Raw genomic sequence first — 14,836 nt, 5'->3', positions numbered from 1 at the left:
ATATTACGTTAAGTACTCAACTGTTACTAGCGTAACCCCTGTTGGGAATTCAGCAGGAAGTCTCATCATTTTGTTATATAAGCTTTCATACTACTAACTTCCTCTGGTCTCTCCTTTCAAGTCCTACGTGTAATCAAACGATTCATCAATCCCAACATTTAATGCCATCTCCCACAGATAACATGCAAAAATAGTCAGTTGTAAATCATCATCTTCATCTAGGATACTGCACTTTACATATCCATGTAAAAACATTATCAGTACTTGCAAAATAGACATAATACACTACAAAAGACTGCTCCCTCATTCATGATCCACTGCATAATTTATATGCAGCATTTTAATGTTTGACACAGTTTGTTGCTATGGTAACCTGAAATCGCTTAATGGCAGTGATAAATCTTGGGCTTACAAAACTTGTTTATGCATATTTATACGAGTAAAGAAGGATATGTGTGAACAGTTAAGTTTCAAACTGTTAGCAAACAATGTGCATTCATGACAGTTTGAGTTTAAAGTCTGAAGAAACGTGTGCAGTATTGTCTATAGTGCGTATGATAAGTTGTCTTCACGTGCCATTGTCAAAAATATCAGTTTCTCCCATAGTATGTCAGTAGAGGTGACATCAGTGAGACCAGACTCTTAAGTGAATTGAGGTAATGAAATTTTAAAATGTTTTCAGTGTAGAGTTGTGTTTCAGATGAGTGCACACTTAAAGTCTTCAAAGAAGCAGAAGTTCCTTGTTGTGTAATTTTGTCCGTCCCCCAAATATTTTAATTCTCTGGTGTCAGAATAATTTCCTAAGCACTTTTTTCAAATACAGTTATGTTATTCCCTTGGGGTAAGAGACCAGCATGATAGTCACCTAAAACACCAGCCAAGAGACTGCCCTGTGTGTGTGTATGTGTGTTTTATATCCCAGGTTGATGAGGCCCCAGGTTAAAGAACTAATTTCAGGTTTGTAGCTCTCATACTGGCGTTACGATGGGGTACCCAAAAGAAACCGAACTGAATTTTTTGTGGGCAGAGCTTTTGTAGTACCGCGTTTTGCCGCTTTGAGCGCATAGAGCTAACATTCCTGAGTCGATAAGCTGACTACTGTTGCTTCAGAAGGTAAGGACTAGTTTCGGCAGAGTTTATGGTGACAACTGTTTTGTGTGATCGTCGTTTTTGCAATGGCTGATTTTCGTGAACAGCGTGCGGCGGTGAAATTCTGCTTTTTGCTTTGGAAAAGTGGAACAGAAACTCTTGAAATGTTAAAAACGGCGTACAAGGACGATGCTATGGGGAAAACTCAAGTGTTTGAGTGGTTTTCCCGTTTCAAAAATGGTGAAATGTCAATTGATGACAAACCTCGTTCTGGTCGTCCTTCCACGGCCCGAACACATGAAAATGTTGAAAAAATTCGTGAAATCATCAAGGAAGATCGACGACGGACCATTGAAGAAATTGTGGAGCTGTCGGGAGTGACTTGGAGCTCAGTGGCCAGATTTGTGGCAGTCGGGTGACTGGTTTTTCCATCATGACAATGCCCCTGCTCACACAGCCCTGTCTGTACGACAATTCTTGACCAAAAATGGTATGACCCCTGTTCCTCACCCTCCATACTCACCCGACCTTGCCCCGTGCGACTTTTTTTTTTTTTCCTCGAATGAAAAGAGACATGAAAGGAAAAAACAACGGAGGCGCTGTCAAGCATCTCAAAAGATGAATTTAGACAATGTTTTGAAAAATGGAATAAAAGACTAGACAAGTGTATTAGTGTAAGTGGAGAGTACTTTGAAGGGGATTGAAGGTTTGTGCTTAAAATTTGAATAAATAAGTTAAAAAAAAATAAGTTCGGTTTCTTTTGGGTACCCCCTCACATTATGGAAGTGATTGCAGCTGTTGAAGTAATCATGGTAGGTCACCCAGACAAGCAGTGATGCATTTAGTTGTAGTTGATTGAGATCCTATAGTACAGTGATTAGAAGTTCGGGTATATTCTGTTGAAAGCAATGGAGTGTTGTATTCCAGAATTCAGTACAGCCTGAATCCAACAGTATATGAATAAATACAGACATATGCTAGTGTTATTGGTAAGTCAACAAGTGTATGGGGTACACGGTAGCGTAGTTGGTTGACACAGTATGCTACAAGTCGGAAAGTCGTGGGTTTGAGTACCGATGAGGTCTCCCCCCCCCCAATTTACCTAATCTTTCCAGCCCTGGGGTCAGCTCAGTCTCTAACAGAAATGAGTACCAGGAATCTTTCTGGGGTGTGAAGGACAGCTGGCATGTAAGGCTGACTACTGCCATCTGTGAGCCAAGTGTCTATAGAAAATGTGGGAACCTTGACATCTCACAACCCTGTGGGCCTGCGCACATTACAGTTTCTGAATACCTATTTATCCATTTATAAAATGTCTTTCCCATATTTGACATCATAATCTTTATTATTTTAGCAACTAAATGGAACAGTTGCTTTCTCACTTCTTAATTTCCTGGTGTGGGGTGGGATGAGACTTGGTACATCAGCTGCTGTTTGGCCTATTTTTACTAACCCTATTTTATTATCCCTGGATGATTAATGATGATGAGTGTGTAGCAGTTAGTGGAATAAGAATTGGCAGGGGAAACTGTACTGAGAAAACCTGCCCCAGTACCACTTTGTCTACTACAAATTGCACAGGACCTGACCTGGGATAGAACCTGGACTACAGCAGTGGGAACCCAATGACTAACTACCTGAGCTGTGGCATGGCCCTGCTTTCTCACTTAAAAAACTGACACTTTTTAATTGAGTAGTATGGTTAGGGGAGTTCAAGTAAGGAATGGTGTGCTGGATGCATATCTTGGATGAGAGATGTTAATTACAGTGTTTGCATATTTATTTAAGAACAATTTTTTAATTGTGTGAATTATATAGTATTTTTGGAATTTATTAGTTAATAGAAAGAATGGGAAATGAAGTAGTCATGATCTGGAGTTTCATGGAGGGACTGGGGAAATTCATCAGTAGTTTCAGTCAGTCCCTAATTAACGATTTAAACAGAGGATCTTGAAAATAACGAAATAGAGGTACTAATATTTGGGTGTGATGTTGGGGCTGGGCAGGAGAAACAAGAAACATGTACAATTGAATCCTTGTTTAGTGATCTTCGATATAAGCTTGCTGGCATTTAAATAATTTTGTCATTTATGTTAAAGTTAAATTTCTTTCTTTTAAGATTTTCCTCAGCTTAGTGTTCAAATCGATTGCACTTCAAACAAACCTTACATGGGGATTAAACTGTCCAGATATGCCATGGGAAGCAGGCACTTGCAGTGTAGGATTGGGATGGGAATATAATATTAAAATTACTCTACATAACATAGTTCATAATGATAATAGTTGATAATATAGACTAGACTGACATAACTCAGGATCAAATCTGATGGTAGCAATTGTGTTACCACTGATGAACCCTTTTATATCTAGTAGTATCACAGAATGTTCCATGGTGTGGAATCTACTGAACGTATATTAGTAACATGTTTATTTTTCCAAACAGAATACAGAACACTGGATCTCCATAGACAATGAAGATTATGAAGTGAAACCAATATATGCAACACTACTGCCAAAAAAAGTTCATGTGTTTTACACACCTGCAGAAAGTTCAAGCTGAGTATTTTACAAAGAAAGGTAGGTTGCATACAATTTGGTTACTCTTACAGTTCTCCAGTAAAGGCCCCACTAGACATACGTGGTCCCTTTTTGTACTCCTTTTTTCTGTTTTTCTTCACAGTATTCTGTTGTACACTTTGCTCTCTGTTCTGCTCCTTTTTATGACTTCTGCTGTATGGATTTTGATAATCGGGATCCCGCTCTGTGATATTCAGTTCTTGGCTGACCTGTAAAATGAAGATATTACAAATAATCTTATTGTAGGGATAACCAAAGAAATTAAATGCTTCAGTGAACATTCTTCACTATGGATGGTGGTTCCCCTCCCAGCACAGAAATGAATTCTGCACTCTTGCCTAGGTGAGCAGAGGCTAGAAAGGCCAATAGTCCACATCTGAAAGCTCTAGACAGACAACAAGAGACATGCCCCAACATGACAGAGCATTCTTCAGTGGTCCACACTGATATGTTGGGTTTTTGGACTTTATCCATCGTCCTGGTTTTTAAGATAACAAATAAAAACACGACGTTTCGGAAACTGGATCTGTTTCCATCATCAGGTGAAGAAAAACACCTATTCAGTTGGGTCCGTTAGAAAGAGCTAGCCTCAATCACTGGATTGCAGTGATTGAGGCTAGCTCTTTCTAACGGACCCAACTGAATAGGTGTTTTTCTTCACCTGAGGATGGAAACAGATCCAGTTTCCAAAACGTCGTGTTTTTATTTGTTATCTTAAAAACCAGGACGATGGATAAAGTCCAAAAACCCAACATATCAGTGTGTATACACCATCATCAGAATCCTATAGTACTTACTTAATTCTTCAGTGGTGCACACAGTATAAATAAATATGCATATTGGTACATCAGAAGCAAGCTTGGAGGTCATAAGTGCAGACAGTACAGGTATATCTTCATAATATATGTAGTGNAGGAGACGCGGCCGCGGAATTTAAATGACCACGTCAAAGGGTTAATGTAGCTGTCATCCCTCACACCACTGCAGCAAATCATGTATAAACCGAAGTTGTTTCCAAACAAACTGCAACAGCTCATTACTCTGTACTGTATTCACTGACTCTATATATAAGAAAATAGAAGATGTGGTTATATATACACATACATGTACTGTATATATTATATAGGAGACCACAGTACATGTGAGTGGTAGGATCCACATGTGCCATGCAATTATGTGAGATACAGAAAACTACAAGCTACATGCAGACTGGAACATATCTCAGCTAAAGTTAATATGAGTTATGCTTCACCTTCTCTTGGAAAATATGAATCTTGCAGTTTGGAGTATACTTTTCCCCTTTCATTGGTTAGTTAATGGATTTAAAATCAGCTCAACTGAAATAGCTATTTGTGTCTGATAACAAATCATACAAACGAAAATCAAAGCTTAAAAACTAGACATACACTATCTTAACAGAAATTTTCATTTCGATTTTCATGTACACCAGATATAATAGCTGTACTACTATGACAATTTCCTCAGTTGGCTGGTGATATATCTGTCATGCCATATGTAAAGGATGTCCTACTGTGACTTAATTTCTTTGGTTGGATATTGACATTTCTTCCACACCAGATGAAACAGAGACCACGCTTGATTGGTAGAGGGTCGTTTATGATAAGAGGTGTACCATGTAAAGTTGAGGTCGCCTGTGAAGTAGGACAGGTTTTATGGCCTACCTTTCACTAGGATTACCATATTTTCATGTATCCAAACCAGGACATTATCCCTCAGCATATGCCACTATCACACTGGCATGTTTTCAGGAGAGTAAAAGAATATTAGTGTAAATTTTTATTTGAAGTTACTTTGCAGTACAGAAATGTGTTCTTAATCACTGTTTTCACTGTAAACTACTCTCTCCAGAAATGTTTATTTTTTAATTTTTTCCATAAAATTTGGGACACATTAGTTAAGTATTAACTTTGTAAAACAGTAGCGCTTGAGCAGTACTTTCTAAAATGCAACTGTAGTCCAGAGACATAACTGTTCATAATTGAGAGCAGCAGCTGATGTTCCAGTAACCAAAAGGTAAATTCAATAACTTTCATAAGGAACAACTGAAATATTCTCATCATAAAATTACTTAAAATGTTCAACCAAATTTTGTTCACATGTGGCCCCTCTCTAGTCCCAACGTTTCTATCATTGTCAAACAACTCACTTTGCAAATGTTACTTCAATAAAAAGGCTGTCAATCTCAACTTTGGCCCAAGTAGATTCACTGCGTATCCAGTTTCCAAAAAACTTTTTCCCAGGAGCAGTATGTAAGCTATACATCTTCCATAAAAAACATAAACTTCAACAAAAGTTTTGGAATTAATATCTCCAGTGCCATCTTAATGTCTGTAACAGTAATTTAGTTAAGATCTAAAAGTTTGTGATGATGGTATATTAACATTATTGAGATTATCCATCATCCTGTTTCTTTATTCAAAAAAATGTGAATGGATGTCCAAAAAGTCAGTAATTGTAATAATTTAATTCTCTGTGGAATAAAACAGTTCTCTTTTCTATCTTGCAGGACTGTTTACAGATTTTTGAGTTAATAAACTAAGCTGTCCAAAAAAGAACTGTAAATGTGGCCCTACACGTGGTTCTTAAAAAAATCCTAGTTATTAATGGACAGTTTCTTCAGAATTACAAAAACTTTTTTAAACCTTTAAATGTATGAAGTATGTATAGCAGGACGTGACAGAAATCTAGTATTGCCATGTTACAAAACCCTTTTGTAGTCCCAAGCCTGCAAAATCATAAACTCTTTTAACTGGGTAACATGAACAGTGTATATAAAGAAGTACTTATAAATTTCTACAACCTGGACTTGGGATATCAAACGGTAAAACAGCGACTACATGTGAATGCAGTTCCAGTTATGTTTCATATTTTAAATGGAAAGGCACATCGTTTTTAGCCTTTCTCCTTACATCTCCAAAATTTATATTACAATTATTATCACAAGATTTTGCTTAAGTTCATGTTCTTTGATAACAGAAAGAAAGTGATTAGTTAATGTTTCTGATGTTTCCCTGGGACAAGCTTAAAGTTGAGCATTTTAACTTCTAAACCTGCATATGGTGAGAAACAGCACACTATCACAGGTACAATGTTTATGTCATTTATGTTATAAGAGTCAGTTGTGATACACACAAGTTTGGATTGTTTAATTCTATATGGAGTTTTACATTACACATGGTACACTTCATTTTACAACAGTAGCTTTGCATTTTGTTCTTGCAACACCAGACTTTGATTAAAAAAAATTGATATCAATTTGGAAGTGCAGTCTGATGTTTTAACACTTAAACTGTGATTCAACATGATCATCACTCACTTTTCTTAAAAATGTATAGTCTTTTTTTTTTTCATCCCATCATTAAACTTATATTTTAGTTTTGGAATTTTAAGGAGTACTCACAGTTACTCAGAACTATTATATAAAACTGTTTTCTTGTAGAATAAGTCACAATAAATATCAGTATTCTGCAACTGTCTCTAACAAACTAAATACCTGCTTTCTGGTGTGCACAAGACATCCCCACAACTGTTAAGGCAAGATTCTCCACTTCCAAGTGAAGTCAGGAGGCATTTTCTCCTGCCACTGATGGTTACATTTATCACAGAAACATTCAATTGAGGTCAGATATCACTTGGGCCAAGAGCAGAGTTGCAAGATTTTTATTGCTGATGCAGAAAATATGAGGCAGAGGGCCTAGAATTACAAATTGGGACATACGGTAAGCCTCCGCTTACCATATGTAACAGATAGCTCACACATGCTTTCAGATTCTCTTTCCAGTTAGTTTTCTATGAACTTACCAGGTACATAAGTCTTTCTGTTTGTTTATCCAGCAGATGAGTTTGGTTAGAGAAGCCCAGGCTCCAGTGTAACAGCACTTCCCATTCATGTTTTAAGGTTATGATTTTGTGGGAAATATTTGGAAGTCTCAGCAAGATATCACCAAAGAATGCAGTGTTCTCCAGTATGTTTGCCAGTGCTACAAATGGAAGCATCACATTGTAGTGGACAGTCTTAAGGATGATCATCCATTAAATGAATTGTGGGGAAGGGACCTCCTCCTGTTCAGGACTTTCTATGAGGATAGCCATGCAAACATCAGGTACATCAGTGAGCAAACACATTCACTGCTTCTGAGATAGTCACTCAAATATAACCCGGCTTGTCCATTTGCGTAAGCTACTCCTGCCTTTAGGTCATGACGATCCCCAGCTGTAAGCTTTGGGTTTGCAGGAGCTACAGCTACCACTGCTTTCTTTCCCACAGGACCAGGCCCATTCATTGTCTTTGTTAAGTACAGCTTCTCAACATAATACATTATAATCCAAAGGTGAGGAAGAATGTTCCTTTATATTTATTGATATGTAATCATGAATCTGATATAATTTGTTACCTAAACATGCCAATCAAATTACACACAATAATAAATCAAATAATAAAACATTTCATAACACTTGTGCCAAAATTCATTGTAATAATAATGTTCCTTAAATGTGTTTACCAGTCTTCCTCTAGCCTTTGTATAATCTCATTTCACTTTATTGAATTACCTTCAAATTCCAAAAGGTTATACTTTATGAATTTTATAAAAGGATAATCAGCTCCATCCAGTGTGACTGATAAAATGTTCTTTCTTTCCTTCCTTTCTAATCTTTCATCCTTGATATTGTACCGTGTTTCGGTTACTGAAGACACCGTTCAGATTGTTAATTGGTTTATTCAACAACCTACAAGTAACGGCTACAATTAATTATCACACAGTTGCGGTGTTTCACACTTTATAACCCTAATCGCAATAATCTGTTTACACTGTTGTGGGGTTTCACGATTTATAACCCTATTCGCAAATCAGTTCAGTACGGGAGCTATACAAGTCTCTCTGTCTCACACACTCCCAATTACACAGTTACACACACGTCTGGTTCTTCTTTCCGAGACGGTTGCTAAATTCCAACTCAACTCGCAGGCTGCTGCCTTGAGAACTCTTGATAACACACTGGCTCGACTACTACTGAACTCAGTGGTGGCCACATTACAACTCTTCGCAGGCAGCGCAGCTCTCTTATATAGTGGCTGTGTGTGCCTGTTATGTAGCAACGCTGTTACCTCACGCCGTCTTACATCACCGCGTGTTGCGCGTTACGTTACCGTGCGGAGGGGGGGGGGAGCGCTGACTCATCTGCCACGTCACTGTGGCCTGAGTTGCCACGTTGCTGCTGGGTAGGGAGGGGTTCTCCGTTGCGCAACATGTCACAATATGTTTTATTAGTCACACTAGACAGAGTTGATTAACCTCTTATAATTTTGAAGAAAGCAGTCTTCTGGGATTTTGCACCGTGTATATGTGGTGTTAACCGACGTTTTGGAGGAATGTATTGCCTCCATCTTCAGGAGAGAAGGAAATATATAAGAAATCCGCAAGCGAAGAGACCGTGAGAACCGGTAAAAGCAGTCTGCAGTCTGAAATTACAATAGGGTTTCTTTCTTTCTTTCTTTCTTTGTATTCCTTCAATAAATTGAACAAAAAACATATAAAATCTGTTATATTATGCACCTGTTCACCAAAATTTTGGGATGTTTGCTCCTCCAATTCCCAAAACTGTAAAAATATTTTTCATTACTTACATAGGCCCGGAGGACCACCCCCTTGTTGGTGTCTCCACCTTATCGTGGTGAGGGGGTTTGAGTATGCCAGGGACCCTGAGAGCTATACCAGCGGTAGCATAGCTACTGGCAGGGCCTCCCTTGCTGGACAGGTCAAAGGGTACGCATCAGATGAAGAGAGACACCAAAAACCAAAAACTGATGCCGGAAGCAGCGACTTGAAGCAAAGAGCAAATGATGCTCGAGATGGTTCAAGTTCATATAGCAACAGGCATGACCAGAGTGGTTTGAACAGCTGTTGTATTGCGATGTGGAAAGCAAATGGAAAAACTACCACATTATCACTTTTCCTGGATAGTCTCTTTCAAAAAACAGACACACCACGTATGCAAACCAGAAGACGAGGAAGAAGACGTAAGAAGATGCTGATAAGATCTAAAAGTTTGTGATGATGGTAAATTGTTACAATTAATATGTTGCTGGACATTATCCATCATCTTGTCTGTTCTAAAAAAACTGTCTAGTTTCTATTAAAAAACACAACATTTCGGGAACTGGAATCTGTCCCCGTCTTTAGGTAAAATCTACTCAGTTGGGTCCAATAGACAGAGCTAGCCCCTATCTCTGGACCATGGGATATATACCAGGTCCATACTGGTTATGCAAATAAGATCTAAAAGTTTGTGATGATGGTAAATTGTTACAATTGGTCCGGAGATAGGGGCTAGCTCTGTCTACTGGACCCAACTGAGTAGGTTTTACCTGAAGACGGGGACAGATTCCAGTTCCCGAAACGTTGTGTTTTTTAATAGAAACTAGACGGTTTTTTTAGAACAGACAAGATGATGGATAATGTCCAGCAACATATTAATTGTAAGAAGATGCTGGATGAACTGTTTTGGAAGAGACTGTGGACCTGTCATCTGACAGATTACTGATGAATGGTGTTATCAGTTTTCACAACACCAAATTAAAAAAAACAAACAACATTCCCTATTCTTAGGCAATCATTTTGGCGTATGATATCTGAGAGTCTGTTATTCAACAGAAATCCCATAGATGGAACACATTTTATTCATACCTTTGTAACCTATCAGAAACTACTGAAGAGATAATCTAATTAACAAATGTGAAAGACATATTCAAATGTCTTCAGAACAAATTGGGGGGGGGGGAGGAAAGTTATAACTTGAGTAGCACATCAAATAATTAATTAAAGTTCTGGTTCAACATTGCAAATACCATGAATGACCATTGGGCAAGAACCTGAAACATTTTCATCCACCTCCCATACCCACAGCCTACTAATGATTAAACTTAGTGCTATCCTGCCATCTCCTCCTTGGTCTTACAAGTGACTATTTTCCAGGTTTCCCCATATATGTGTGTATTCCTTGTCTCACTCATCCTGGATGAATGCATAGCTCACTGCCGCCTTTCCAGTTTCACCCTGACAATACTCATGACATGTCAAAATTGCTCGTTATGTATTGTCCTAAACTGCCCAGTTGTCTTTCTTATTAGGACATAATATTTTTATGAGCTCTTCATTTTGAAATAGTTGTAATTTTTGTCCCTCAAAGTGACCACATTTTGCACCCATATAAAACCAAATGGCAAAGCTGTTTTGTATAATCTGGTCCTCACAGTTCTGCAGAGTAGGCCGGATGACAACAATTTTTGAACTGAGAATGATAACAAGCATTTACAGTTCTCCAGATTCTTACATGAGCCTCATTTATATTTGTGTTGTTCCTCATACTTTCTCTTTTCACACATTTATTACACATAAAATGCAGAATCTGCAATAAATGTATATGTTCAATAAATACTGGCTTGTGAATGAGTTATGCCCAGTGGTGTAACTCTTATACTTTTTTTACACTTAGATATAATTTTAATTCTTGGAATGGAGTTTTACTGAGGTCTGTATGGTAGTTTCCTCATACTTGAATTATGAAACATTCTCTGCGTAAAGAGTTGTGTCTTCTGGGATATAAATGACTTGTAGTTCGTTGATAGTCGGCTGATGTTTCAGAGGAACATGTCACCCCCATCTCCAGGGTCAAAGAATATGCAAACAAGAAACCAATGTGAAGCAGGTGGCAAACAGAGCCACCTGCTCTGGCTCTTCCTTCAAGAGTGCTGAAAATGATGCTGAATGGGAAGACTGTGATCAAGATGTACAGGCCAAATAATAGAAGACATACAAAAGAGGGAAGGGAAGTAGAATTTATGGAAGGACAGAGAAGACTGGAGAAGGCTTCATTACATGATGACCTACCCCAATGGAAATGTTAGTGGATTGTGGTTGCTATTTATGCAACATACCATGCAAAGTATTCTCATCCTTAGGAAAACTGCTGCTTCCAGGAATATACCCTGAACTTTCTAATGTAACTCTACTACTTTGGATTACCTGAAATAGCAATATAATATATCATTAGACAAACTTTTTAAAACTCAGTTTCCTTGTTCATTTATGTTAATCTCAGTACAACCTTACACTGAAAACTTTCTCTGCTATTACAGACACCATTTTGTTTTGTTTTTCATAGCTGTCAATTGCAAGAAGTCTTTTGACTGCATCCAGTTGTTCCTTTCTCCTCTTTATAAACAGTCTAACAACTGACAGTCTGTTAAGGAAAAAAAGGTTGGAATAAAATTCAGAGATGAAATATTTATAAAATGTGAAGGGTTGCAGTAAAACAGATAAGATCATTAAGTTATAAAATACTGGAGGTTGGTACAAGCAATACCCTAAACCTTGCAAGATGATGTGCTCAGTCTATGAAACAATATCTGTTCCAGTACTAAAGAACATACATACTGATGACAGTAAAGTTAATACATGGTGTGTTCAGGATCCGTTGGGACTGATTTTTTTATATTTTGCCCTGCAATGCCATCTGTTCGCAAGTTGTGGCATTAAGATTCTTGAAGTTTCAGCTGTGGCTGTTTATACTTTCATAGTGCAAGCATCGCTGCATCATGTGTCCTGACCTTGAATGTAACAGTACTGTTCTGACGCTCGGAAAATGGCAGTTGAACAGAGAGCCAACATCAAATTTTGTTTGAAGTTAGGCAAAACAGCCGGAGCAGCATATGAAATGATGAAAAGTGTGTACGGTAGTGATTGTTTGAGTTGCTTGAACATTTTTCGATGATATGCTGTATTTTGTGATGGCAGGGAGGACACTGAAGACGCTCCACGTGCATCAAAGCCAAGAACAAGTCGCACTGAAGAAAATGTGAAAAAAGTGACCGAAATCCTTGCATCAGACAGATGCGTTTCTGCAAGACCCATCGAGGAGCTTTTGGGAATACCAGAAATACTGTGCATCAAATTTTGACCAAGGATTTGGGCAAACAGAAGGTCTGTGTGTGGTTTGTACCGCACACGCTATCAGGCGATGAAAAACATGCCAGAGTGGAACACTGCGAAGACATGTTATGGTCGGCCCAAAGTGATTCAAAATTTACAAAATCAATAGTTACTGGTGATGAGACATGGTGTTTCCCATATCAGCGGCAGAGTGCAGCATGGTTGAGCCCAAAGAAAGTGCACATGCAAAAGAGTCAAATAAAGACACTGCTAACCATTTTCTTTGATTCCAAAGGAATCATTCACAAGGAATTTCTGCCATAAGGTCAAACAGTGAACTCTGATTATTATCTCGGCGTCCTCAATCGTTTGTGGGCAAGAATTCTTCACGTTCGACCTGAATATCGAGAGCAAGGTTCCTGGTTGCTCCTCCACGATGATGCCCCACCCCACAAATCGAAGATCGTGCATGATTTTTTGGCCAGAAAAGGGATCACAGTCCTTGATCATCCTCCATATTCGCCAGATTTGGCTCCAGCAGATTTCTGGTTGTTCACAAAAGTTAAGTTGGCAATGAAAGGAGACTGTCATGACACCATCCAGGACACCCAAAGGGAATGTACCGCAGTTTTAAATGTGATTCCACAAAAGGAGTACAGTGACTGTTTTTGAAAACTTTTCAATCGATTCCAGCTATGTATTGATTCAGAAGGAGACTATTTTGAATAAAAAGAGTGAAGTTTTGAAAATAATTCACATCTTATATTTTTAATGAACACAGTCCTAACAGACCCTGGACACACTGTGTAGGTAAGGTAAAGGCCCTGTACTTAACTAATTAAGCACTATGCCATGAAGGCATATGGGAGGGGCGAGTGGATAGTAATAAGAATTGTATAATTAACACTGTTAAATAGGGGGTTTGTCATTCATCCCAAACCACAAATAATGTCTGCTTAAAAGTTCATACAAGACCAATCACATAATGTCCGGGGTCTTGAAAGGCAGAAAACAGTACCGGCACATTGTGATATGTTAACTGATTTGAACTGGATTGTAGTCTTGTGGGTTATCACTTTATAGGTGACTACCAGTGTTTCAGAAAATTCTGTCACCATATTCTGGGCAGAAGCCACTCTGAGCATGTGTGCATCATGAACATTCTGAAATGTTAAGTGCTAGGGCTACTAACATAATGGGCCCATCAAAATAAGAAAAGGGGTTGGCAGATGTCCTAAACTTTTTGCTGCTGTTGATTTCTAGAAGCAGATATGAAGTGATACATTTCACATTAATTTGTAGTAATTATGACTTACAGTGTAATCATACCAATGCACCAACCTGTAGTAGTAGAACAACAAAACTGTAAGGAAGTCCAACAGGCCATTGAAAAAAAAAACATAACCAGCCTCTAACCCAAGCTGTGGTGAATTTTGTTGTGTCATTATTAACACTAAAGTACTATCATAACCTAATGAAAAAGGAATTCCCCTTACGGCCTTACAAGTGCCAGTCAAAACCATGTGTGAATTTAGTTGTACCGTATTATATTTCTAACTAAACCACTGATCTGATGAAAACACCTTTCTCCCAAACCAAATGATTTTTAAGTTTCGGGACTTATAACCCTCTAGTATATAAAAATTTCGGGGCGCCCAACTATACCCGAGCCGACCGAAGTTGGTACCACAAAAGGGGTATCATGTAACCAGGAGCACAACAGACCACTGTAGGTCGCGGTGCAAGGGCAGGGCCGAGGAGGCAAACCCCTTACACATTCAATCATGTAACCAGAGCAATGTGTTCTATGTACATTATCGTATTCTAAACGATGGCTAAATTTTGTTTCTTTCTGCGAAGAGTAGAAAATGGACAGTGCTTCGAGGGTGTCGGCTATGAATAACCTTATACACAATTTATTCTACAATGCCAACAACATTCACTTCCTCCGACAATCCACATGACACGCACATGGCACAATCTGAGCTCTGAAACGAATGAAATTAAAGGATACATAATTGCTCCGCTGGGTCATCTTTCAATTTCCCACTGTTTTCTTGGACGTATTCAGTACTTTGCAATGCTAGCACTACAGAGCAACATGTTACAATTGCAGTAGTGTGAAATATTACATTTCGTCTTAGACACATTACAACTACGCCAAGCGTACAAAATAAATAATAGTGTCGACCGGTGTCGACCGTGCCGACATATATCGA

At 38.4% G+C, this 14,836-nt stretch overlaps 2 protein-coding genes across 4 annotated transcripts in view; one reads left to right on the top strand and one right to left on the bottom strand.

The window, feature by feature from the left end:
* The window catches only part of LOC111872912 (acylglycerol kinase, mitochondrial), a 21,185-nt gene extending 13,574 nt beyond the window's left edge, over window positions 1-7,611 (top strand). For 2 of the 3 annotated variants that reach the window (XM_023867191.2, XM_023867193.2), the window contains exons 8-9: window positions 3,533-3,666; window positions 7,522-7,608. In XM_023867191.2, the coding sequence (XP_023722959.1) occupies window positions 3,533-3,649 (117 nt within the window). In that variant the 3' untranslated portion in view covers window positions 3,650-3,666; window positions 7,522-7,608. Of the gene's footprint in view, window positions 1-3,532; window positions 3,667-7,521 lie in introns of all 3 variants that reach the window. The other variant, XM_023867192.2, reaches the window with a different exon arrangement.
* On the bottom strand, window positions 3,605-14,836 carry LOC111872913 (coiled-coil domain-containing protein 134). Its single transcript, XM_023867194.2, has 5 exons — window positions 14,632-14,836; window positions 11,799-11,920; window positions 11,624-11,711; window positions 7,489-7,667; window positions 3,605-3,875 (listed from the first exon to the last, which is right to left on the bottom strand). Exons 1-5 carry the CDS (start codon window positions 14,765-14,767, stop codon window positions 3,693-3,695), a joined length of 708 nt encoding a protein of 235 aa, XP_023722962.1. The 5' UTR covers window positions 14,768-14,836; the 3' UTR covers window positions 3,605-3,692.

This window comes from Cryptotermes secundus, unplaced genomic scaffold, assembly GCF_002891405.2.
Source record: "Cryptotermes secundus unplaced genomic scaffold, Csec_1.0 scaffold407, whole genome shotgun sequence".
Classification (NCBI taxonomy): Eukaryota; Metazoa; Arthropoda; class Insecta; order Blattodea; family Kalotermitidae; genus Cryptotermes; species Cryptotermes secundus.
This window is presented reverse-complemented; position numbering and strand designations above follow the sequence as displayed.

Excerpts from the sequence above, each read along its gene's own strand:
- LOC111872913 (XM_023867194.2), bottom strand. The coding sequence starts at position 14,767 with ATGTGTCTAAGACGAAATGTAATATTTCACACTACTGCAATTGTAACA. Across the intron at positions 7,668-11,623 it reads GGATGAGAATACTTTGCATG|CACTGGCAAACATACTGGAG; the intron begins GTATGTTGCATA and ends TTCCATTTGTAG. Across the intron at positions 3,876-7,488 it reads CAGAAAGACTTATGTACCTG|GTCAGCCAAGAACTGAATAT; the intron begins GTAAGTTCATAG and ends TTCATTTTACAG.